Raw genomic sequence first — 26703 nt, forward strand, 5'->3', positions numbered from 1 at the left:
CTCATAAAAATGAATTAATGGCTCTAGTCTGTCCAACCTACTAGCTCTTAGTTCTTGAAAGTTCTGGGCTTTCAATTTCTATGTCTCAGAAGACTAAAAAGTAACGTGTGAAGACACAAGATGGATAGGATTATTTGTATTTGTGCTAATGTGGTGGGGGAGCTTCACAAAGAACAGCAGAGGAGTTAGTTATAATACTGCCCTTAAATTGGAGAGACAATACAGTAAACTCTTTCACATCTGGTAGCCCCAGAACCAGGAGGTTGCTGAACATGCAAATATTATGGATAATAGAGAGGAATACCTAGCAATGCATAACACTAAAGGAAAACAAGATTAGACATTAAGAAACAAAAATGTATGCCGAGTACTTCATTTACCAATAACAGCAGTACTGTACACTGTCAACTTATACTGTATTTGCCAGGTTTATTTGTATTTACTTCAATTATACTGCACTTATAGAAAATCTAACTAATATTTACTTTTGGTTAAAATGCCAGTTATTTGAGAGTTCCGGGTAATAGAATGCTGGATATGAAAGAGTTTACTGTATATAGGAAAGGATGGAGGCAGCACAGTGGAACAGTGAAGTGGACTGTAAAGAAAAAGCTAAGATGTTATCCCATTCACCACATACATAGCTTCCTATATTTTCCCCCCACACTTTTACAGCCAGAAGCCACAGCAGTTTTTCTGCAGCAAGAGAGAAGCTATCTAGGAATATTTTGAAGAAATTCATTCTCTGGATAAAAAAGAAAATATGACAAATGTAACCAATACAAGATGATGATGATGCAGGGCCTGGTTGCAACAAAGAAAACACCCTAAAGAAAATAGCTTATTGGGAGAAAATCATGTGGATATGGCTGAGTGGATGAACTGGTTAATAACTTAAATAATTCAATTTGCAAGGCATCATTCTTCAAGACATTCTCTCTGTGCCTTTAAGTATAAGTGTGATTTGAGAAGTTAATTCCCAAGCTGTAGGCTGTGTTGGATGTGGCTGGGGAGTGAGGGGGAGTTTAGCTTACCTAACCCTTACGGCTTGTTAATTAGTAAACTAGGTTTAGAAACTGTCACTCAAGAATACAGTACAGAAAGCAACAGTAAGAGAAATCTAAAGTTGCCAGTTGCTACTGTCATTTCCTTATTTTATATTAGATTATTCTTGCCATTCATTTTGGAACATCATAGCCACATCTATTCCCTATTTTATTCTAGTGTAACTGCGTAACTCAGCTTTTCCAAGGGAATCCCACTCTACTTTTTTCCCCCCTCAAAAAAATAGAATGCCAGTGAGTTCAGTGGAGCTTACTCCACAATTAAGTGCAGTCAAAGCACAGTCACTCTTAGCTTCTTTGGTAACTTGATTTAAATAAACTTTAGTTTTGGTCATTTAAATTGTGATTTAAATCAATTATTTAAAATTTGCCTTATTTTAAATCTGTCCAACCTGCCTGAAAGGGAGAACAGACATTTATATGGCACTTTTTTAGCCAGTATTGCACGCTACTTATGTGCCAGATGTGCTAAAAGTTAACATGTCCCTTCATGCTTCAACCACCATTCCAGAGAACGTGTCCCCATGCTGATGACTGGTTCTGCTCAATAACAATCCAAAGAAGAGTGGACCTACACATTTATTTTCATCATCTGAGTCAGATGCTATCAGCAGAAGGTAGGTTGGGGTTTTCTAGTTTTCGCACTCAAGTGTTGCGCTTTTAAGACTTCTGAAAGCATTCTCCACCACTCATTCTGTTCAGATTTTGAGTAGCACTTCAGATATTTAAACCTTGGGTTGAGTGTTGAGGCTATTTTTAGATCTCTCACATTAGTATTTCCTTTTGAACAAATGAAAGTGAACAAATATGCTGGGCCATCATCAAAGACTACTACAACTTGAAATATATGGCATACATTGGGTAAAGCTGAGCAAGGAATGTACAATCGTCCCCAAAACACTTTGATCACAAATTTAATTCCCACTTTTTTTAAATGAGCGTCACAAGCACATCCTCTGGAATGGTGCCCAAAACATGATTGAGCATAGGAATGTTTAACATGTCAGGCGCACATATCTTGCAATGCCAGCTACATGGGTCATGTCAATGGCTGTTCTCGCTTTAGCACTGCATCGTAAATAAGAAAATGCAGCATTATCTCCTGTAAATGTGAACGAACTTATTTGTCTTAGTGACTGGATGAACAAGACGTAGGACTGAATGGACTTGTAGGCTCTGACGTTTCCTCCTGCATTCAAAAAACAAAACAGTCCTGAAACAAACAAAAAAAGTTACATCTATAAATTGCACTTTCCAAGCAAAGATGGCACTACACAGCTTGTAAAAGGCAAAAAGTACTATTTACAAATTTTTACGGAGCTAATATTTGAAATAAAACATACACTTTGATTTCAATTACAGCACATATGAAAATAAAGAACATCCAAAATCTCCTACCTAAAACTTAAAGAGTTTATTTGTTTAATCAGACTTTCTGCGAAACAGTAAGAGTTAGGACAACCAAATTCAGTATACAGCTTCCTCTTATCATAACTTAAAGCAACACAAGGGTTTGGTTATGCCAGGAAAGGGATTGCTTCTCATAACACCAAACAGAAAAGAGACAATCAAATCAAGTACAGTCCTCAAAACTGACATAACAGAGCAAAGGATGAAAGAGACTGAAGCAAGATGAGCCAGAAAAATAGAACAAACTTAAAATAGTATTGCTTCTCAATAACACTTAAGAGAAAAAGAAAGAGAAAATGAAGAAATGTGGAGCAGTGCTCTGTTTTTGGCTTGAGTTTTGAACATAAGAAGAAAATATTATTGGAAATCAAATAGACTATAGCCCCTTTTTGTTAAAGCATAGTGAATTATAAGAGTATACAGGGATAAAGTAAAAAATGCACTTGATGGAACTGCAAAGAAAAAAAATTTACTGACCAGAACACACAAGGAATAGTTACTCATTTCTAAGGTGTATTTCTGCAATTTGGTCAATTTAATGAGATATCTCAAATCAGAGACAAGGAGATGGAAAATAATTTCAGCTCCCATACCTCAAACAGAATGCTCAACTCATGAGACATACCCCTCAGGTTAAGTCTACACTTAACAAAGATCGATTCCTTCAAGGTCAATCTTCCCAAGTTCAATTTAGTGTGCCTAGTGGGGACATGCTGAATTGAACCATCAGGGATCTACAGTCAGCCCTGGTACTCCTCACTGTTGCAAGGGAGTTCAATGGGAGAGAGTTTCTCCTGTCAAACTCCCTCTGTGCAGATGGCCGGGGGAACAGTCTAGCACATGGGTGTCCACACTTGTGGCTTGCCTGGGCCGCACTGAGTGAAGAGGAATTGTCTTGGGCCGCATATAAAATATATAATATAGTTAATGTATATAAATCACATAATAATGTTAAAAGTTTATGATCTTGTGGGGCCACATTACTAGCTGTCCAGGGCCGCATGCAGCCCTTTGGCCGGACACGCCTGGTCTAGGAGATATTGATCCACAAACCAATTGCTGCAACTGGAATCGAGTATCTTAGATCAACTTTTTGACCTAGTGTAGACTTGACCAGAGCATCCCGCTCTTGAAGCTGAATGCAGCAGTGGTTATTGAATAGTGTGGGTCATACATACACAATACATGCAAATGAACTATTCTGAGCCATTCATACAAGGTCCTATACAACCTTGGAGACTGATGATGTATTATGCTCCTGGGGGGAATTCTGTATCACCGCACAATTCAGAACTTTGCAGAAATTTCCCTTCTCCCACAGAAATGAGCTCCAGTGCGCTAGTCATGGGTGGGAATAACTAGCTTGACATAGTTTGACAGGGACAGTTGCTGGTAGGCTGCTGGACAATTTATTTACCTGAGCATCTGCAGATACAACCTCTCACAGCTCTCCGTGGCCATGATTCGTTGTTCCTGGTGAATGGGCTCTGCAGGAAGCGGTTGCCTGGCACACACCACTTCATGCAGCTGCCACTGGCTTGGATCAGTGAATCGGAATGAGACCTGCAAGGGGCTGTACCCACAGATGCTCAAGTAAACAACGTATCTGGCAACTCACCAGTAGTGAGCCCTGGAGAACTGCATCCAGCACACATTATTGCCTCCTACCCCTGAGCTCACCGGCTTTATGGGCTGCTTTTGCTGGCAGACCACACCTCATGGATAGAAGACATTTCAATACAACTGAACACACAGTTAAGAGAGTGTGGGATTCCTCTGAAGTGGAGCTAAAATTGGGATTGCAAGTTCCATGTTTATTGTCTTATAGATATGCTTGAAGAAAGAATGTCCTTCTGCTTTATGAAGTGAGTGATCTTTTGTAACTGACAACTCCACTATCTCAGTCTGGTCTCTGACTAACTTTTACCTTACTCACTCAGATCAGCTAAGGCACAAATCAGGCTTAACTGCGCTTGTGCAATCCAATACCTTCAAAAACAGATTTTGTTAAAAAAAAAAAAAAAAAAAAAAAAGAGGTAAAGAACATATTAACATACAGATACCAGTATAAAATAAAGGAAGACTAGACAAACCAGACATACAGCATGATTTATTACACAAAAAAAGAAGAATATGAGCCAGCAAAGAAGGCATTTGCTTCTTTATGGATAAGAATGAGACAGTAAGTAGTAGCATGGGTGCAGTCTGTCAATAAAATGCTATGACAATAAAGACATAAGAACAGCCATACTGGGTCAGACCAAAGGTCTATCTAATTCCAGTACCTGGTCTTCTGAAAGAGGCCAATGTCTGATGCCCCAGAGAATGGGAATGGAACAGGTAATCACACAAGCAACCCCTCTCCTGACATTCATTTCCAACATCTGACAGAGGCTAAGGACACCATTCCTAGTCATCTGAGCTAATATCCATTGGTAGACCTAACCTCCATGAATTTATCTAGTGCTTTTTTGAACCCTGATAAAAGTCTTGGTCTTTACAGCCTCCTCTGGCAAGGAGTTCCACAAGAAAAACTTCATTTTGTTAGTTTTAAACCTACTACCTATTAATTTCATTTGATGACCCTTAGTTCTTTTGTTATGGGAAAAAGTAAACAACTTTTCCTTATTCTGTTTTTCCACCCCAGTCATGATTGTATAGAGTTCTATCGTATCCCTCCTTAGTCTCCTTTTTTCTAAGCTGAAAAGTCCCAGTCTTTTTAATCTCTCTTCATATAGCAACAGTGAAAGATTTCACAAGAACTGTTAAACATTTAACCACTGCTCTAAGACTGTCCTCTCAGGAGCCTGCTTTCTTATTTACATCAAGTTTGCTGCAAGATTTAATTTACCAACTTGTAGACCAATGACTAAACAAAACCAGTAGAAGCAAAGGTTGCAACTGAGTTATGGAGCAAATGCCAACTCCAAGTACAGAAGAAAGCTGGTTACAATTTTTAAAAATGTATTAATAGGAAGATGATTAACACTGTTACAGCTAAAAAGTGCGTGGAAACATCTGCACAACAATACAATTGTAATACTTCATCCAATTCAAAGAAGTAAAACTAGTATGTTTCACTCTGGTTAGTATGTTTCACTCTGGCTATAGTACATGTAAGGTATGTCTACGCTGGCAGATGCAAAGTGCTGGCAGTTACAGCACTGTTGCTCACGGAGCACTGTGAGGAAACCGCTGTTGTGCATTTGCACTATCAGCTGCCAGTGCAGCAGCATTTGGAGTAGGGCATTCTGGACAGCCATCCCACAGAGTGCCTCTTCCTCTTCTGCCATTGAGGCTTGTGGGATGGCAGGGAGATTGCAGGGTATCCTGGCTTCTGTCCCAATACTCCATGGTGCATTGTTTCACATCCCCGTGAGCACTGTGTTTACATCCACATTTGGCACTGTCTTTCAACAACTTTTCTGCTGAACACTCGGCCTCCTCAGTCTGTAGGAATGGATCCCAAACGGCTGCAGAAAATCCTATAGGTCTCACTAATATGTCAAAAATGACAGTCGAATTATTCCTGGATGCTTGTAGATCACTGTAGGGCTTCACAGACATTAACGCAGGCAAATCCAGAAAGGTGCACAAATGCACTCACCTTTCTGAATGTTGGCCTGGTCAGGAAGCTGCAAGGGGGAACTTCCTTCACAAATCACATCACTGTAGGGCAAGTCGAAATGCCCATTGCGATCATGGGAGACCTCAATGATACAATTCATAAAACTACAGACAGTGACAGCAGCAAGGAGCAGTTCAACAGACTGAGCAGGCACAGAATGACTGAAGCATGCTTTTGTCCATTTAAAAGCCCCCTGGTGATCTCCATATAGGAAGATGGAGCTGGTTGATGACAACACCCCTGTGCCCACAACCATGTTCTGTACCCTCCATAATATTTGTCTTCTTTCAGGGTCTCATCACTGAGGGCTCAGCACCTGGAGACCATCTGTGAACAGCCTGAGACCAGGACAGTAGAGGGACATACCATAGAGCCATAAGGATCAGAGATGCCTTAAGGCAGTAATTTGAAGCTGAAAGACAGTAATACCTGTTGCTAGGCGAGGACTGTAGAGGTTGCAATATCTGTGCATGACTATGATTGATCTGCAATAGAAAGAAGTTGCTTTGCTGGGCTAAGCTTGTTTGCTTTCATGTAATGGAATAAAATTTGCTTTCAAACACAAGAATTTATTAGAAGAACAAATATAGAACAGACACATGCAACATGACCCCTTTGTACTTTGTGGGACAGATGGGAAGCAGGAAGGTGAGGTCCCAACATATTCACAGATTTGCATACACCCAGGTATCATATACAGACTGCATGACTGATCTGCCATGCAATGGATGCTGCACAGGGACAGGGTCTGAGTTCAAAGGGGACTGATGGGGGTCTATGAGGCTGGACAGTGAAGAGTCAGGCATGGAGCGAAGCAGGTAATAAGCCATGACAGGATGCTGGTCAAAATGGGTTGACTGTGACAGGGAGTACATGGAAAACAGTTTTGGGACAGTGGGAGTGGGTGTCACAAAGCTGCCCCAGCTACAGTGCTATTAGCACCTGGAGCATGGCAGCTTGGTGCTCCATAATGTTTAAGAACCATTCCACGGCTTCATTCTGGCACTCGGCATTGTCGTTCTGTTCCGGCCTCTCTTTCAATTCTTTCTTTTCAGCAGCAGCCTGCTGCATAACGTCACGCAAATGGTCCTCTTTACTTTTCCAAGGCCGCTTCCGTACTCTGCACAGCTGTTAGCTGGCAATCGCAAGGAAGGCTGAGCCAAGGCTACACCTGTGAATCCAAAATGCAACATTTTACGGAGAGACTATTGTTAACACTAGACGGAGAATTGACAAAACCAGTTTCAAACACAGGCACTATTCACATACCGCTCACTAACTGGCTGTCCCATGGCAGTGCATGTAAGTTACCCAACTGGGACAGGGGAATTAATTGTTGCAGGGTTTTACTGTAGTCTGGGCACACGTTTTGAGAAGAGCCAACACTGCAGGAGAGCCTTACAATCAATAATGTTATTTTAAAAAAGTTAACAAAACAGCAACAGCCAAAAAACCACAGGCTGTGTTCATCCAGGAAGATAGCTCGCTGCTAAGCAGGGAAGCAAGGTTGTGTCTTCTGCAAGACTATGGCTTCCATCCTGGCCTTTATGCAGCTTGCCTGCGTACAGCAATTGATTCCTCCTCTGACCAACCCTCCCGTCCTCCTCTCTCCCCGCTCTTTAAAGCACAGAGGCAAGGGAATGTTATCTTTACTCATATCAAAGGAGGAAGTTGACATAATAGGCATCACAGAAACATGGTGGAATGAGGACAACCGGGATATAAATTATATCGGAAAGACAGAACAGGTCGTGCGGGGGGCGGAGCGGTACTATATGTGAAGGATAATATAGAATCAAATGAAACAAAAATCCTAAAGGAATCAAAATGTTCCGTAGAATCATTATGGAGAACAATTCATTCCTCTAATATGAATATGGCATTAGGAATATATTACCGACCACCTAACCAGGACAGTGATAGTGATGCTGAAATGTTAAGGGAGATTAGAGAGGCTATCACAATAAAACACACAGTAATAGGAGATTTCAATTACCCCCATTTTGATTGGGTACATGTCACCTCAGGATGGGATTCAGAGATGAAATTTCTTGATGCCTTAAATGACTGCTTCTTGGAGCAGCTAGTACAGGAACCCACAAGGGGAGAGTCAATTCTCGATCTAGTCCTGACTGGAACGCAGGATCTGGTCCAAGAGGTAACTGTTACTGGACTGCTTGGAAATAGTGACCACAGTATAATAACTTTAAATATTCCTGTGTTGGGAAGAACACCGCAGCGGTCAAACACTCTGGCATTTAATTTCAAAAAGGGGAATTACACTAAAATGAGGAAGCTAGTCAAACAGAAACTAAAAGGTAGAGTAGAGTAATTAAACTAAAATCCCTGGAAGCTGCATGGAAACTGTTTAAAGACACCATACTAGAGGCCCAACTTAAATGTATACCCCAAATAAAAAACACAGTAAGAGACCTAACAAAGAACCACCATGGCTTAACAGCTATGTTAAAAATGCAGTGAGAGAGAAAAGGGCAGCTTGTAAAAAGTGGAAGTCAAATCCTAGTGAGGAAAATAGGAAGGAACATAAACACTCCCAAATTAAGTGTCATAACGTAGTAAAAAAAGCCAAAAAAGATTTTGAGGAACAGCTAGCCAGAAATTCAAAAAATGATAGTAAAATGTTTTTTAAATACTTTAGAAGCAGGAAGCCCACTAAAGAAGCGGTGGGGCCCTTGGACAATAAAGATATAAAAGGAGCGATCAAGGAAGACAGTGCCATTGCGGAGCAATTAAATGATTTCTTTGCTTCAGTCTTCACGGCTGAGGATGTTACAGAGGTTCCTAAATCTGAGCCAGCCTTTTTTGGTGACAAATCTGAGGAACTCTCCCAAATTGAAGTGACATTAGAGGTGGTTTTGGAGTTAACTGATAAGCTGAATAGTAACAAGTCTCCAGGACCAGACGGTATTCACCCAAGGGTTCTGAAAGAACTCAAATGTGAAATTGCGGAGTTATTAACAGTGGTTTGTAACCTATCCTTCAAATCCGCTTCGGTACCCAATGACTGGAAGACGGTCAATATAACGCCAATATTTAAACAAGGCTCCAGAGGAGACCCTGGCAATTATAGACTGATAAGTCTAACATCAGTACCAGGCAAATTAGTAGAAACAATAGTAAAGAATAAAATTGCAAGGCACGTAGAAGAGCACGAATTGTTGGGCAAAAGTCAGCATGGTTTCTGCAGAGGGAAGTCGTGTCTAACTAATCTATTAGAATTCTTTGAAGGGGTTAATAAACATGCGGACAAGGGGCACCCAGTGGACATAATATACCTAGATTTCCAGAAAGCCTTTGACACGGTCCCACACCAAAGGCTTTTATGTAAATTAGGCGGTCATGGGATAGGAGGAAAGATCCTTTCATGGATCGGGAATTGGTTAAAAGACAGAAAACAAAGGGTTGGAAGAAATGGTAAATTTTCACAATGGAGGGGGGTAACTAGTGGTGTTCCCCAGGGGTCAGTCCTGGGACCGATCCTGTTCAACATGTTCATCAATGATCTAGAAAATGAGGTAAGCAGTGAGGTGGCAAAGTTTGCAGATGACACCAAGTTGTTCAGGACAGTCAAAACCAAAAGGGATTGTGAAGAACTACAAAAAGATCTCAGCAAACTGAGTGATTGGGCAGCAAAATGGCAAATGAAATTTAATGTGGGTAAGTGTAAGGTAATGCACATTGGAAAAAATAACCCAAATTACACGTACAACATGATGGGGTCAAATTTAGCTACGACAGATCAGGAAAGGGATCTTGGAGTTATAGTGGATAGTTCTCTGAAGACATCCACGCAGTGTGCAGCGGCAGTTAGTAAAGCAAATAGGATGTTAGGAATTATTAAAAAAAGGGATGGATAATAAGACAAAAGATATCATACTTCCCCTATATAAAACTATGGTACGCCCACATCTTGAGTACTGTGTGCAGATGTGGTCTCCTCACCTCAAAAAAAGATATATTGGCATTAGAAAACGTGCAGAAAAGGGCGACTAAGATGATTAGGGGTTTGGAAAGGGTCCCATATGGGGAGAGGCTAGAGAGACTGGGACTTTTCAGTCTGGAAAAGAGGCAATTGAGGGGCGATATGATAAAGGTATATAAAATCATGAATGGTGTGGAGAAAGTGAACATAGAAAAATTATTTACCTTTTCCCATAATACAAGAACTAGGGGACACCAAATGAAATTGATGGGTAGTAGGTTCAAAACTAATAAAAGGAAATTTTTCTTCACACAGCACACTGTCAACCTGTGGAACTCCTTGCCGGAGGAGGCTGTGAAGGCCAGGACTCTATTAGGGTTTAAAAAAAGAGCTCGATAAATTTTTGCAGGTTAGGTCCATAAATGGCTATTAGCCAGGGGTAAAGTATGGTGCCCTAGCCTTCAGTACAAGGGCAGGAGATGGATGGCAAGAGATAAATCACTCGATCATTGTCTTCTGTTCTCCTTCTCTGGGGCACCTGGCATTGGCCACTGTCGGCAGACGGGATACTGGGCTGGATGCACCTTTGGTCTGACCCAGTATGGCCATTCTTATGTTCTTATGTACTGGGACAAGGAACAAAGCAGCTCTGCCAACGAACCTGTGAAAGTGGACTGCCCATTAGCTGTGTGAGCCTGCTGATGAGATCAATGATGCTGATTACCTGAATCGAGAATCCATCAGCCATCGACACCCTGCTCCATCTCTCTAATTGGGCATGTGTTGGTATTAGCGCCACACGGACTTAAGCCACCCCAACAACCTGTTTCTGCAATTCCAAAATAAATCAAAGCCACTTTAACAGAAGAATCCTCTGCGGTCTGCATTTCCCAAAACCCTAACTGCCGCTACTGGCTGAATTCCTTCAGAGTAGAAAAGAGCTCCTCATTGCACACATCCGTGGACACAAAGTTGTCCTCTGTCTTTGGGTCCCCCTTCTGTCAGCACCCTCATCCACAGCTTCCTCCTCCTGACTCAGTCCACTTTGGGGTGGCCTGAGCCCTCCAGTATCCACAGGGATCTTCAGAACAGAGGTGGTGCCCTCCACCCACACCATCCCATCCAGCTCTTCATAGAGCTGGCAGGTCATAGGTGCAACAGCAGAGTAGCATTTTGCCTCCCACACATTGTGGTAGGCCAGGGGTCTGCATCTTGTGGCTGCAGAGCCATATGCGACTCTTTAAGGACTTCATTGTGGCTCTGAACGCTATAATTGCAAAGTTTAAAAAAAAAAAAAAATGAATATTTTCAATACACAGTGAACATCTAAAAGCCCAACAACGAACAACTTATATCTAAATAGCAAACAACATGTGATCTCAAAACATCAGATAACTCCCCCTTTAATATGAAGTGTGCATTGTGGGATAATACTGTATCTGTGTTTTGATCATGTTGCTAATAAAGTCTTGATTTTGAAAATGAAAAGGAAGCTTGCGGCATTCCTGCTGTGAAGGGCAATGCACATTTTAAAAAAAAAAACTGAAATTAAATGTGAAGCTAAATTGGCATAATTAAAGTGGGTTCAGGAGTGGAAGTCAGAAGATAGTGGGACAAACGTGAAGTGTGAGGAAATGGAAAATGTAAAAAGTTTGTGATCATGCTGTAAACATGTATCGCATTACAAATCAGTGTGTGTGCTGTTCTCAAAGTATAGTTTGACACTATTTATTAAGGATCGTCTTGTATCCACAGGCATTGCGGCTCTTCAATTATTAAGTCAAAAAAAGGCTCTTTTTGCTATTTTGGTTGCCTGCGGTAGGCATTCTGCAGCTTTCACTTTAACCCTGCACTGAAGCCTGACCCAATCATGGCTCCTTCCAGTCATGCATCTTGACATCTACCCGTAGGTGATCTAATTCCTGCAGCTGGAGGGCAGATGGGACTGAAAAGCATCCCTTTCCCAAATGCTGAAGAGGGCCAGCATCTTGGCACTGCTGCAAGTAGGGGGTCACCTGGCAAGATGCACTGGGAGCATACACCACATCACCAGGGAAACAGGAAGAAAACTTTCTAAATTCCCAGGAAATATAAAGGGCAGTTCTGAAATCTGCTCACACAGGGGCAGGGCAGTAGAGTTCAAACTGACGACTAATGAGCCAACAGGCATTGTGCATCGAGTACTGGAAGACAGTCACAGCACTGCAGTACACCAGGGTGTCCACACTCTACTGCTGTAGCCACTGTACCAAGAGCTCTGTGCCTCTCATTGAGGCAGTTTACTTTGAGGGAAGCATCTGTGCTTATGTGGACACCTTGGGAGTTACAGCGCTGGGAGCTGACTTACTGTGCTTTAACTTGCCAGTGTAGACAGGACCTTATTTTCCAGCTATAAGTGATAAATAGAATTTTCTAGCCTTGCATTTTTACATACTTGTTTTACAATAGGCCTACTCTAAGTGAAGAACGGCATGCCTGTACAATCAGAAAAACAAGATGTTGTATTTTCAATACACACATCCATTCTATTGGCCCTACACAGCAGACCCTCAATTTACATGAGGGTTCCATTCCCATGCACTCTCACATAACCCAAATTTTGCATAAGTCGGGGAGGGGGCTTTTTTCTCCTAGTAAAACCCACGTTCTGCAGCCAGGGAAGCAGCAGGAACACCTGGATCTCCTTTTGAAAGGTAAGTCCTGGGGTGAGGGGGCAGTTGGAGAGGCTTAAGCCTGGCGGTGGGTTGGGGCCATGGGGGGGTGGGGTTAAGTCTGGGGTGGGTTAGGGATGCAGGGGGTGGAGTTTGGCTGGAGCCACGCACGAGGTAGTGAGCCAGACCGCGGGGGGTTGAACTGGGACAGGAAGATGGAAACATGGGGGCCTGAACCAGGTTGGGGGGTGGGAGCTGAACTGGAGCGATGCATGTAGGGGTTGAACTGGGGCAGGGGGGTTGAATCAGACCAGGGGAATGGAACTGAAGCCGTGCAAGGGGTTTTGAATGAGGATGGGGGGCGGTGAACCAGAACTGCACATGGGGTGGTGGTTTGAACCAGAGTCGTGCACAGAGGGTTTGAACTGGAGCCGAGGAGGGGGCTTGAACCAGGGAGGAATGATGGAATCGCAGCTGGGTGCTGGGGGTTTGAACCAGGGCCGGAAGCTGAGGGTCTTTTGAAATGAGGTAATATAGGCGAGTTGAAGTCTTTTTGGCAAATAAATACGAGTAACTAAGAAACTGTTTCTGAAAAGCCATTGAAGATAAAGTACCCTTCATAAAGTTGTGGTTTTGAGATACAGTAGGATACAGTGAAAGGAACAAAACTAGGCGAGCAGGTTCTTTTCCCACCTCTGCCACACTTATCAAGACTTTTGGCAGGTCACTGTACCTCTGTGCCTCAGTCTCCCCCATCCATAAAGTACATCTAGTTTACTTCACTTCCTACGTAAAGGATTAAGGCATCCATGAGCTAAAGACTCAGAGTTCAATAGAACTAGGAATACTTCCATATTTTAGAATGACTAGCCCAGTGTGTGTTGAGTTATTCATCAAAACAATGACTACACAGGGGGCCTTGTGTGAAGTTACCTTGTAAAACTACTTACATGAGTTAGTTTAACAGCCAGAGCTAGCTCAACCATCCACAGGGGAAACAACTTAAATTAGTTAGTATTAATTATGCAAAGCACACAGTGTATACTACCTGTTACACTCTTTTCCACAACTAAACTTTTTATATCCATCTCTTGTACTAAAATGTACCTTTGGTGTCATGACCCTGCACACAGATGGAATGTATCCTAAATTAGGGATTCTTGCCCACTTAAAATTAAGCCTTAGCATTCAGAAGCACATGATAGGCCAAATCAGATTCAGTAGCTTCAGAGCACTTCCCCCCACCCTTTGAGGTACAAAACACTCAGAGGGCTTGTCTACATAAGCCCCCCTCCTTCGAAGGGGGCACATAAATGAGCTCAAGTGTTGAATAGGAATGAGTATAATTCTTGCCGAGGGAACTTCAAAGCGCCAGCAAGCCATATAGCCACAGGCGCTTCCAAGTACCCATGCAACTTTGAAGTGCCCTTACTACCAAAATGTTTTGGGAATTAGGGAACTTCCAAGTTTGGCAAGTACTTTGAAGCGCCCACAGCTAAACTGCCTGTCAGCACTTCAAAATTAGCAACTTCAAAGTTTCCGCGGCAGGCATTATGCTAATGAGGTGCTACATATGCATTGCAACACCTCATTAGTCTCCTGCGATTGGGCTGATTACCATGCCCTCATTGAAGAAGAGGGCTAGTGTAGACAAGCCCAGAGAAACTGAACTTCATGCACTGAATAAACTAATATCAAACCAAGCCTGGATAAGCTTGGAAGAGAAAGTTATTTGTGGAGTTCAGAAAGTTTAAGGAAAAAAAAGGGCTAAGTCCCCAAATCTTTGAGAGAGAGAGAGAGAGAAAACACAATTGGACACATTCAATTAATTTACCCTTCTGGACGAGATTAAAGCCAGTACCTTGAAAGATAGGTTGGTAAAAATCAGCCCCCAAAAGAAAAGTTGGTTTTGATAACTATGTAGCACCTAATTAATGCACCACAAAAAGGACAATATGCTTATATTTAAGATCTTCTTAAGTGTTTGTACACTTTGCCTAGAATGCTCAGAATCCCTGCATTGTACCTGGGGACAGATTCTTAAGAATGGTATCAACAAAAGCAAGCATGTTAAAGGAGGAAGCACCTAAGACAGCCAATAGGAAAATGCCAAGGAGAAGGGTACAGCCTCAACTTCACTCCTTTCAGGGCGTCAGGTACCTAAATCCAAGTCAGAAGGAGGTGCCTACCTCTGCTTGGTATTCTTGACAACACAACCTCTCCTGGAATTCAACACCCAAGCCATTTTTTGCAATAAATGCAGGGGTGAGGGCAGAAGACATATAGGATAGCTTCTCCCAAATTTAAGCACAGTGCTCACCTGGCATGCTATAAACCTCAATTCATTCTCTCCACCCCATGCTGATTATGTGGAGTATGGATTTGACCTTCTTCTCCCACCTCATGGGAGATCTCTGCCTACTGAAAATCCAAGCTTTCTGACCACAACACTACAATTTGAAAGAGCAATTACATATTTGTGTAAGTTTTAGTTATCATCAACAACCACGATGGGCTCAGCACCCATTGGTTTCTGATGCCTTAAAACTGGCCTATGAATGCTTTCTGAACACAAGTTTGACAAATGGGTACAAATAACTCCTATAAAATGCATACTAGTGAAGCATAAAAGTAGACAGGATGAAAATACTAAAACAGAAAACTAAATGTTTCCTCCCACCCCAGAACTTTAAATGTCATCAATAGAAGTTCTTACAACCTTACAAATAAGTTTGTTGGAATACTTACACTTCATTCTGATCTTTCTGGTTAACTCATGATTGTTAAATGACCAAGGACTACCACTATTTTATCTAAACAATTAAAAAAAAAAACAGAATACCCTCTGCATTAAGAAAGCCCTACACAATGAAGAGTAGAATGCTATTCTTTCCATGACAGATTCAGTCTATCACTGCAATTGATTAAGGAGTTTTGAGAACACATTCTACCTCCAGATACTTAGCACACATCATACACTTCAATTCAATGGCTCTGCCTACACAATGTTATTACCCATATTACAGCAGCTGTCACCAATGGTGCAAGTGGCACCAGTCACAGCAACTATGTAAACCAAGGGCGGACAGCAATTTTGGATATGGGGGTCACTCCAAGATTTTGGAAAGTGGTCAAGTGCACTTTTCTATGGAGCGGGTACAGGGTCTGGACTGTAGGTTGGATGTAGAAGGGAGCTTGGTGTAGGGGACAGGGTGTGCAGGTCTGAGAGATGATTTGGATGAAGGAGCTGGCTGTGACCTGGGGCAGGGGATTGAGGTGCAAAGTCCAAAAGGGTATGGGTATAGGAGAGGATTCTGGCCTGCAGGAGTACAGGAAGAGTTTCAGGGTCTGGCAAGAAGTTGGAGTGAGGTGCCAGAGACAGGCTGTGGCCCGGAGGTGCTTACTTAAGCAGCACCCAGCCAGCTGCACTCTCAGGCAGGCCTCCCTGATTGCCAGCAGTCCCAGCCCACTGGCTGTACCATGTGGCTCTCTGCGTTGGGGAGGGCTCTGTGTGCTGCTCCAACTCCCAGGAAAATCTCTCAGTTCCTACTACTCCAAAAACTAGCCAGTGGGAACTAAGAAATTGGGCTGCACTGCCTCCAACCCCAGCAAAATCTCTGAGCTCCGGCTGACTGCCTTCCAGCCAAAAGATTTTACTAGGAGCAGCACACAAAGCTGTCCTCTCCCCTCCCTGACTCCCCACCCCCCACCCTATGGGATAGACAGGTTTCATATATTTAGTTGGTGGAGTATTTTTAGTGTACTGGTAAAAACACTGAAGCCCATGTATCCTAGACTTTAGCACAAGTCCTGCTCCAATCTCTTTAAAAATGCATGTTGACTGCCTGTCAAAGAACTATTCCTAATTAAGAAATTATGCAGATGGAAGTTAACAAGTTTTTGTAGATGTATCCTGTATAAATTAATGACTGTTCAAATCTGTGGAACATCTACTTAAAAGCACAGTATTCACAGTAAGTTTAAAAGGAACACTATCTCATGCTTCCTTTCAGAAATCAGTGTCAACTTAATGTAACTCTTAAACAAAAAACACCTCCGCTGCAAAGAACTAAAGTAAACTACCCAGGAGGAGGAGAAAGAGTATAAGACAGTTAAGACAGAAAACAGTTAAGAAATGGTCAGAATGACTGAAAAAAATACTGCAGTTGGAGGTAATCACATTTGCAATACATTTGAATTAACTAAACTGAAAGCTGTAAACACAACAAAACAAAATTTTCTGAAACAACCTTACTATTTTAAATGCATGCAATGGAGTTTTATTTTTCAAGTATCAGTGTGGCATGGGTGCACAGGAAAAACATGTTTTAGTAACATCGCAAATACCATTCACTAGACATATGAAATTGGCCCAGAAAGTTAAATAAGTGAAACTACAGGTTGAATTTCCATAGTCCAGCACCCTCAGGACCTTTGCCGAAACACAGAAGGTCGATATTGTCTAATAGGCATTACCAACACTTTCACCGATGACCGGGCTCTTATATTTAGAAATAAATTAGAGCTGAACAACAGCACAGAAGACTGACACCCAGGACTGGTGGCTATAAACAAACTTTATAGGACTGTGGGAAACTTGGCCACACTCATAATAAGTGGTCATCAGGCTAACTAAAATCATGCCAAACTACAGATGTTGCCAGACAATAGAGTTTTGGACTAGACACATTTAACCTGTATTTCAGCTTAATTGAGGTGGATGGCTTTTTTAAAAAGTTAAGGTGTAACAGTCTTAACTTTGTCCTTTTACAACTTTTGACAAACACTATAGCACTAGGAGAACCTTCTATTTTGAGTCATAGAATCATAGGGCTAGAAGGGACCAAGGGTAATATAAACCACCCCCTGCCAAGATGCAAAATTTGTTTGAGTCATAGCACAGCTAAGGAAATGTTTTTTTTGTTACTAGCTTGATATGCTCTAACTGTACTACATGTAATCTACTGTACCCCTAGAAATTATAACCCTCACCCCCTCCTCACCTTTCATCGTATACTAATCATAATAAGGGATTTTACCTGTTTTCTAAAATCTCTGTAAAATGCATTGAATGAAATATCGATTTCTGATATTCCAAAAATAAGTTTGAGAGACTATTCATTCCTTTTCCAAAGCTGATATGTAAAAAGTGTGTTCGGTGCTTTTTACACAAATACTCCCCCCCCCCCCCCCCACTGAAAAAAAGGAAAGCAGAGTAAATGAAGTGAAAGATTCATTTATTTGCATTATAGGTTTTAATTCAACAGGTAACTGGGCTCAGAGCAACAGCAGCTACATGAAATTTCACAGCTTGTAATGCACATAACCAGATTATCTAAAGGCTTTTCTGGTCTTAAAAATTATTCACCTATCAAGAGAAACATGCTCTCTAGTGTAGTAGAGACTTCTCTAGATAAAATGTTCTCCTAGTTTTGAGAAAGAATAGTCAGTTCAAAAAGTTCATTCATACAACTCATCAAACAAGTTAATGAATTATTTTATACCATCTACAACTGTTTTTCCTAACCCAGAATGGCTTTTCAATCATTCAAGAAACTTTCATTACGTCTATAAGTGCTCCTTTAACCTGAACCTGAGTTTGCCACTCCCCCTTTTTCTTTTTTTAAAAAAATCTCAACCTTTTCTTTCATGCTTTCGAAAAACAGGGCCAAGCTACTAGTATGACAGATCTCCCGGCTGGCTTACAAGTGGCAGGTTATCCCCACTCTATAATATTCTTGTGCATGGCCAAAGTAGGCCAGCCAAATTTAATTCTGCCACCTTTCAGAGGCTGTCCTGTCAGCATGGAGCTAAACTAATGTGTATGCCTGCAATACAGTATCCAAAGCAGCGATTTATGAAAATGCTTTTTATAGAAGGCTCATTTAATCCTCTTGCCCTTTTACTATTTTTACAGCCGGCTGGGAGCCCTCTCCAGGCTAGTTTGTGCCTCCCTCCCGCCCCAGCTCCTGGCAGGGGCCACCACACTTCCCTCCTCCCCCACTGAGCCGGCTGCAGCACAGGAAAAGGCCACTGCCTACAGTTCATGACTACAAGAGGCAGAGCCCCATCTCTCTACCTCTCCATCCTCGGCCTCACCGGGGGTACTCACCCCTGGACCCCCGAGCTGTACTGCCTGGTTTTCCAGGGCGTTCCGGGGCTCTGCAGCGCTAGCAGTGGCAGCTGCCAAGGCGTCTGCTGGCCGGGGCAGTTGTTGAGCGCGGCCCCGCGGCTGCCGGACAGCAGGTAGTTCATCCCATAGGTGCTAGCTTTATTCTCCCGTTTCCTGCGGCCCGGGTGGTACTGATGCTGCTGCGGGGAGGCGGGCGGAGGCTGGTGCGGGCCGCTGGCCGCGGGCTGCGGGGACTGGTGGGCGGGGCGCTGCCCGCTCCCGCCGCTCACTTTGCTCCCGTGGAAGTTAAAAAACTCCCCCGGGCCGCGAGCCCCGGCCCGGCCGCAGGAGGAGCCGCTGCTGCAGGAGCCCGAGGAGGAGAAGCCGGGGCTGTCGGTGCCGGACTCCACCGAGGAGCAGGAAGACACAGAGGGGGATTTCTGCAGCCGCCTCCCTCCCTCGCTGCCGCCCCCTGCGGAGCCAGCGGCGGGGAGCAGCCCAGTCAGCAGGTCCGGGGGCGAGGGCGGCGGGGAGCAGCTGAGACCGCCGCCTCCGGCGGGTCCGCAGGCGGCGGGGTCCAGCGCGGGGGAGTTGAGGCAGAGGTAGTGCGGGAAGCCGCGCCCGCCCGCGCCCTGCGAGGTCTCCCAGATCTGCATCCACAGCGCATTGGCGGGGCCCTTCTGCTCAGGCTGGATCCAGGCCACGCGGGGATCCATCCACCCGCCCGCCCCAGGCTGGCCCCAGCGGCGCTAGCGGTGCGCGGCGGGCAGCCACATGGGCCGCGGGCAGCAGGGAGGCTCGGCGGGAGAAGCCCGTCTCTGGCAGTCCGTGCCCGGCGGTGGGAAGGCCGCGCGGAGCGGCCTGGCCCCGGCCGAAGCGCTGCTGCTGTCGCTGCCCTAATGTGTCGTCCCCTCGCCGGAGCCAGAACCAGGAGTGCGCATGCCCCACAGATTTTAAACCTACTCTGGATACGGCCGCCCTGGCAACGGCACATGCGCACTGGGAGCTCGGGGGGCGGGGCCGCCTGGCTGGAGGAGGTGGCTCGGAACTTTCGCTCCGATCTTTCCGGCGTGTGGAATTTTGGAACTGTACAGAAAATCCGGGAAGCTTTTATCCCACTGCGCCTGCGCGCATCGGTGGACCATTCCGTAACGTGGGCGGAGGGTTACACCTGGGCCGGCGCCGTCTGCCGCGACTCCCGGGTGGGCAGCGGCGTGGCGCGCCCCAGCGCAGCCAGCTGCTTCGCAAGGGCAGAGCTCAGCAGCTGCATCGGCGGGCCGGGCCCTGCGACCGGCGCCGGACGGCGTCTTTGTAGCAGCTGTAGCAGGCGCCCTGCCTAACCGCTTCGGTGTAGCCGGTGCTGCTATCCCGTCAGTCCGGCCGGGGCTCTGGGTGGGGGTGACAGTACCTTTCTCGTGCCTAAGCCCTGCTGTTCTGTCCAGGCTGCTCAGCCACCCCCAATGAGTAAAAGAAGGCGGCTTGGCTGGCGTATGAGAGAGAGACAGCAGGCAGCACGGCCCGAAGGGTTTTTGGCACTCTAGGCCAAGGGAGTGTGTGTGAGAAATTTCCTAAGCGGGGGTGCAGCATGATGGGCTGCTGTGTGTTAGGCTCATCCATCTCATAAATGTTGAAATGTTACTGGGTTGATGTATGTGTACTCACATTCATATACAGTAAACCCTGGAAATGCACAATTTCAAGTTGGGCTTAACTCGCATTTATGCAATTTAAGAGCAACTCAAAATCCCACTCCCCACACCACCACCCCCAGCCTCGCTTGGCTCTGGCTCACTTCCCCACCTGCCTCCACTGCAGCCCTAACCCATCCCAGGCTTAATCCCCCTGCCCCATCCCACAGCTAGGGTGACCATATCCCCCTGTCCCAGATGGGGGAAAGAGGCAGGTCCTGGCTGTACCAAGCCCCAGGGAGCTGGCACCACACTCCCCCAGCCCTGAAAAAGCAGCGGCTGTGGAAGCTCCCAGCTCAGAGCTGCAGGAAAGCAGTGACCGTAGGCATTCCCTGCCCGGAGCCCCAGGAAAGCAAGAACCATGGACATTCTGCTGGGGAAAAAGCCACCCCCAATGTGCGTGAAATTTGGGGTATGCGAGGTTGCAGGGGCACACAACCCTCATGTAAATCAAGGGCCTAGTATACCAATGAATAACATTTTTACATACTTACTTTCTTACACATGCCAAAAAGGTTTTTTTATGTGAACATAACCAAAATTTCTGTCAGTTTGGATTACATGAGACAGGTTGGGAGTAGGGCTGCTAATTACATGGACAAAAAGTGGGACCCAAAATAAAAAGTTAGCTCGCCCCTGCTCTAGGCAAACTATGACTCCCTCTCTTCCCTGCCACTTTTCAGAGAAAAATGAAAAGCCTACAATGACATTTTATCAAAACAAAAAAGCAGTCATGCAGCGCTTTAAAGACCAACAAAATAGTTTATTAGGTGATGAGCTTTTGTGGGACAGACACACTTCTTCAGATCAGAGCCATACCAGAACAGAGTCAATATATAAAGCACAGAGGTCCAAAAATTGTTATCAGGGTTGACAAATCAGAAAAATTGTTACCAAGGTTGGCAAATCAGAGCAGAGGGGTGGCAGGAGGGAGGTGTGGGGTGGGAAAGTTAAGAGTTAGATAAAACATCAAAGTATGTAAAAGAGTCCTTATAATGGGCCAGGTAATTGCTGTCCCATTTCAAACCACATGTTAATGTGTCAAATTTGAATACAAATGACAGTTCTGAGCATTCCCTCTGTAGATGGCTGCTGAAGTTCCTTTTCAGTAAAGCACAGACTTGAAGATCATGAACAGAATGGCTCACTCCATTAAAGTTCTGGCTGACAAGTTTGTGTGTTTGGAGTTTTTTGATGTCTGTTTTGTGTCCATTCATTCTTTGTTGAAGAGTGTTTGCAGTCTGCCCTATATACATGGTGCATGGGCATTGTTGGCACATGATGGCATATATGATGTTAGTTGAGGAACAGAAGAATGTGCCCGTGATTCTGTGATTAACACGGTTAGGTCCAGTGATGTTATCTCCAGAACAGATACGTGGACAAAGTTGGCAACGGGGCTTGTTGCAAGGAAAAGTTCCAGGATCAGTATTATTGTGGTATAGCCTATGGTTGCTAGTGAGAATCCTCGTAAGGTTGGGAGGTTGTCTATAGGAGAGAACAGGCCTGTCATGTAGGGCCTTCTGGAGTGTGGCATCCTGATTTAGGATAGGTTGTAGGTCTTTAATGATGCGTTGCAGTGGTTTGAGTCACGGACTGTAGGTAATGACCAGTGGTGTTCTGTTATTGGCTTTTTTGGGGCTACACGCTCTCTAAGAAACTGAGGAACCACTTGACCAAAACCCTTTACAATAAACAAAAGACGATTAAAAATGAACTCTGTGAACTTAAAACTCACATCAGTAATTAGGCATCCATGCAAGATCCCACAGAATGAGACTTTACCTATACTAGACAAGAAATCTATAAAACACATCTTCCACTCCCTACAAAAAAGAAAAGACAATAAACTAGCTAAATTACTTCATACCTCAGGATACTAGAACAACAACAAACACAGCTCAACCAACAATATTCTTAATCTTTCCAGCTACAAACTCAACCCAGCAGAAGATTCTCTCTTATCCTGGGGTCATTCTTTCTGCTCCACTTCCTCCATGAACTTAATACAATTGTCTGGTGACCTCAAAGCCTTCTTTCACTGTCTCTGTCTAAAGGGATTCTTCCAACACACCTATGAACATTAGTTTGACTCACTCGACCCGCCCCCCCCAACCAACACCAAAAGAAGAAGGCTTCTGTGGACTGCCCCAATGGCCATAGTGAAAATTTGGAGCAAGTTAGATAGACATTTATCAGAGATGGTCTAGATGGTGCTTGGTTCTGCTGTGAGGGCAGGGGACCAGACTCAATGAGAAACTCAAGGTCCCTTCCAATTATAATGCTCTATGAGTCTAACAAGTCACTAGCACCAGATGATATTCATCAAGGAGTTCTCAAAGCAATCAAACATGAAATAGTGGAACTATTAATTGTGATTTGTAGCCTATCCTTTAAATCAGCTCCCGTACTAAATGAATGGAAGATAGCTAATGTGATGCCAATATTTAAAAAGGGCTCTAGAGGTGATCCTGGCAATTACACACCGGTAAGTCTAACTTCAGTACCGAGAAAATTAGTTGAAACTTTAGTAAAGGATAAAATTATCAGACACACAGATGAACAGAATTTGTTGGGGGAAATTCAGCATGGTTTCTGTAAAGAGAAATCATGCCTTAACAATGTAGTAGAGTTCTTTGAGGGGGTTGATAAGAATTTGGACAAGAGGAATCTAGTGGATATAGTGTATTTAGATTTCCAGAAAGTCTTTGACAGAGTCCCTCACCAAAGGCTTTTAAGAAAAGTAAACTGTCATGGGTTAGGAGGGAAGGTTTCCTCGTGTAACTGATTAAAAGATAGGAAATAAAGGATAGCTGTAAATGGTCCATTTTCAGAATGTAGGATGCGTCCTCGGGCAGGGAAGAGGGGGCCTCCTCGGGTGCCCCAGAGTGCGGGGGGGCTCGCCATCCCGCTGATGGGCTGGGTGGCACATCCATGTGGCTGCTGGAGCATGTATAGGGCTGAGCTCATGCTTCTTGAGTCCAAAGCATGCTCTCAGCTTCCTGCACGGGGTTTCTGGAGCCTTGCGGCTTTAAGGGGCTGGCCCAGGGACCACAGAGCCCCGCCGGGGCTTGCTAGCGCATCTACAAACCACTCCCCTTCCCCAATCTACTTCCCCACCTTGCTATGCGCCATTATAACATTCCTATTCCTACTTCTCTTTGCCTGGGTGTGAGCAGGGAGAACACTGGGTGCAAAGAAGATAAAGGGTCCTGTACCTGGGCCACAGAAGCCAGCTGGCACTATTGCAAAGAAAGCCCTCCTTGGCCCCTGCACCTCTAGGATGGTGCTTCTGTTGCTCTGAGCAAGTGGTACATTCTCTGTTCAATTAGCAGAAGGGAACTGTGAAGGACTGAAGAATGTTTTGTGTGGATGGAGTCTTCAGGGAATTTTGGTGGAAAATTTTAACAGATCTTTTCAGAGCATATGTTCACTGAGATTTTTTTTTCCCTCTTTGAGATTTACAGCTTTACCAAATTAGGCAGCTGTTCACATGAGCAACTAAGGCATGCCTCCTGCCAAATTTCAAGGCCCTGTTCCAAAGCACTGAAGTGCTAAAGCTTCCCTGTGAAATAATTATATGATTTTTTAATTTTTTCGTTATAATGTATTTTCCACTAACCTTCACCATGGAAACAGATGAACCATTTTACCTAAATCAAGCAATAAACACATAAACAAATTCTATGGGAGGCATAAATCTAGCATGAAAAATTTCAGCAGAACAGTTAGGCTATGTCTACACCATGACCCTAACTTCTAATAAGATACACAATTATCCTATTTTGAGTCAATTTCATAAAAGACAGCTACTTAATTCTGTAACTGGTGCTCTTCGAGATATGTTGTTCATGTCCATTCCAATGTAGGTGTGGGCTTAGTTGTCACAAAATTTTGCCCCTAGCCAGGAGCCATCGGGTCGGAGCAGCACCTCCTGGAGTGGCACTGTGATGGCATCCAATTGAGTAACTGCCCAACACCCCCCTACCCGCAGTTCCTTTTCTTCTGGCTACTCCGACAGGGGGGAAAGGTGGGAAGGTTTTGGAACGGACATGAGCAACACATCTCAAAGAACACCAGTTATGGAAGTAAGTAACTGTTTTTTTTTTCTTTGAGTGATTGTTCATGTGCATTCCAATGTAGATGAATGCATGCTGATATCAGGAAGTGGGGTCAGAGCCCTGGAATGACTGTAATACAGCCCTACCCACTGCAGACTCCTGCCTAGTGGGTTCCATGATCAGGTAATGGGCTGAGAATGTATGCATGGAAGACCAGATGGCAGCTCTACTGATCTCTTCAAGAGGGACATGGGCTAGGAATGTGGTTAAAGAGGCCTGCACCCTTGTAGAGTGAGTCCTGATCAGAGGAAGGGGAACCCCTGATAGCTCGTAGCATTCCTTAATACAAGCCACTATCCAGGACGAAATCCGGTGGGACAAAATTGGGAGGTCCTTCATCCTGTCCGCCACAGCCACAAAGAGCTGCAGCAACTTCCTGAACTATTTGGTCCTGTCCATTTAAAAAGCGAAGGCTCTATGAACATCAAAGGTATGCAAGCTCTCCTACCTCAGAGTAGCATGAGATTTGGAGTTAAAAAACAGGTAGTGGGACATCTTGATTGACATGGAAAGAGGAGACCCACCTTTGGCAGGAAGGCCGGATGGGATCTGAATCTAACCTTGTCAGTGTGGAACACCATATAGGGTGGATCCACTGTGAGAGCCCTGAGTTCAGATACCCTTTTGGCTGAAGAGATGGCTTTGTTCACCAAGAGGCTAAGCCTGTCAAAAGTTTGGTGAATGAACTTTATATACTGATGAACCTAAGCCAGCAAGCTACTTTTGACTAACCAGTCATCCAGGTACAGAAACAACTGGATACCATGCCTGAGGGGGAAAACCGTGACCACTGACATGCACTTGGTGAATACCTTTGGAGCTGCTGAGATGCCGAACAGAAGGACAGTGAACTGATAGCATCCCCCCACCACAGTCCTGAGAAACCTCCTGTGCGGGCGGGGGAGGGGGGAAATGGCAATGTGAAAATACACATCCTGTGAGCTGAGAGTGGCAAACCTATCCGCCGGATTCACCAATGGAATAATAAGCCGCAATGAGACCATGCGGAACTTGATCTTTTTTAGAAACTTGTTCAGGCCTCACAAGTTCATGCTGTGCCTCCTTCCCCCATTTGATTTCAAGATGAGGAAATAATGTGAATAAAACCCCTGGCCCTGAATTGTTGCGGGGAACCTCCTCTCCTGCCCCTGATAGAGGAGTGACTGAATCTCTTTCCAGAGCAGACGTTTCTGAGTGGTGTCCCTGAAAAGGGACAGGGAGGGAAGGTGGAAAGGAGACAAGAACTGAATTGAATAGCATATCCCCTTTGTCCTGCACAAAGGACTCACTGGTCCGATATTATACGGTCTGGGATAGGCAATATGAAAAAACAGGGTGTGCTGCACCTCAAACGGAGTGGGTAGTACTCTCGACTGCACCCTCAAGATTTAGACTTAGGCCCCAGTGGGGGCTTCTACTGCCCTTGGCCTTAGCCAGGCTGGTGGGAGCGCCTCCTACTCCTCCAATCTCTATGTCTGTTTTGTTTCCTAGGTTGCTGGGGGACTTGCCTAGGGGGAGGATGGGGTGTAAAATGTCAGTACCGCCTTCTCATGGCCACAACTGACACCATCACTCTCATTGTCAGATCAGCAACATCCAAAGTGGCCTGCAAGGCCACTCAGGATATAATCATCTTCTCCTCCACCAAGGCCATGAACCTTGGCTTGGATCAGGTGGAGTCAGCTCTGTAAACTTAGTGAAGGATGAGACTGTATTGAAGGACTACCTACCCACCAGGGCCTGTTGATTTGACATATGTAACTGCAGCTCAACCGTTAAGTAAACTTTTCCACCATAAATGTCCAAGCATTTGGCCTCTCTATTCTTGGGGCAGGTGTCCTGAAAGGTTTGTCTCACCACATGGTTAGCCACATCCACCACCAGTGGATCAGGTGGGGGTTGGTAAAGAGGGACTCGTGCTTTGTAGAGAGGACAAAGTCTCTCCCCTCATTTCTTTTCACCCTTGGAGGGGCTGGTGCCAGGGCTGTCACACTGACTAGTCTGTCTTGGCAATGGTCTTGATAAAGGGTAAAGCCACTAGGCCCCATTGAAGAAAGGATATCTGTCATAGGGTCAGATTCACCTT

General features: G+C 44.5%; 1 protein-coding gene across 7 annotated transcripts in view; it reads right to left on the minus strand.

Moving 5' to 3' along the window:
- TENT4A (terminal nucleotidyltransferase 4A) overlaps positions 1-20878 on the minus strand; it is a 110566-nt gene extending 89688 nt beyond the window's left edge. For 3 of the 7 annotated variants that reach the window (XM_074987875.1, XM_074987876.1, XM_074987874.1), the window contains exon 1: positions 18809-20876. In XM_074987875.1, coding sequence (XP_074843976.1) covers positions 18809-19524 — 716 coding nt within the window. In that variant the 5' untranslated portion in view covers positions 19525-20876. Of the gene's footprint in view, positions 1-18808 lie in introns of all 7 variants that reach the window. The other 4 variants (XM_074987879.1, XM_074987878.1, XM_074987873.1 and 1 more) reach the window with 4 other exon arrangements.
- Between the last annotated feature and the right edge of the window lie 5825 nt (positions 20879-26703).

This window comes from Carettochelys insculpta, chromosome 2, assembly GCF_033958435.1.
Source record: "Carettochelys insculpta isolate YL-2023 chromosome 2, ASM3395843v1, whole genome shotgun sequence".
In the NCBI taxonomy this organism is placed as follows: domain Eukaryota; kingdom Metazoa; phylum Chordata; order Testudines; family Carettochelyidae; genus Carettochelys; species Carettochelys insculpta.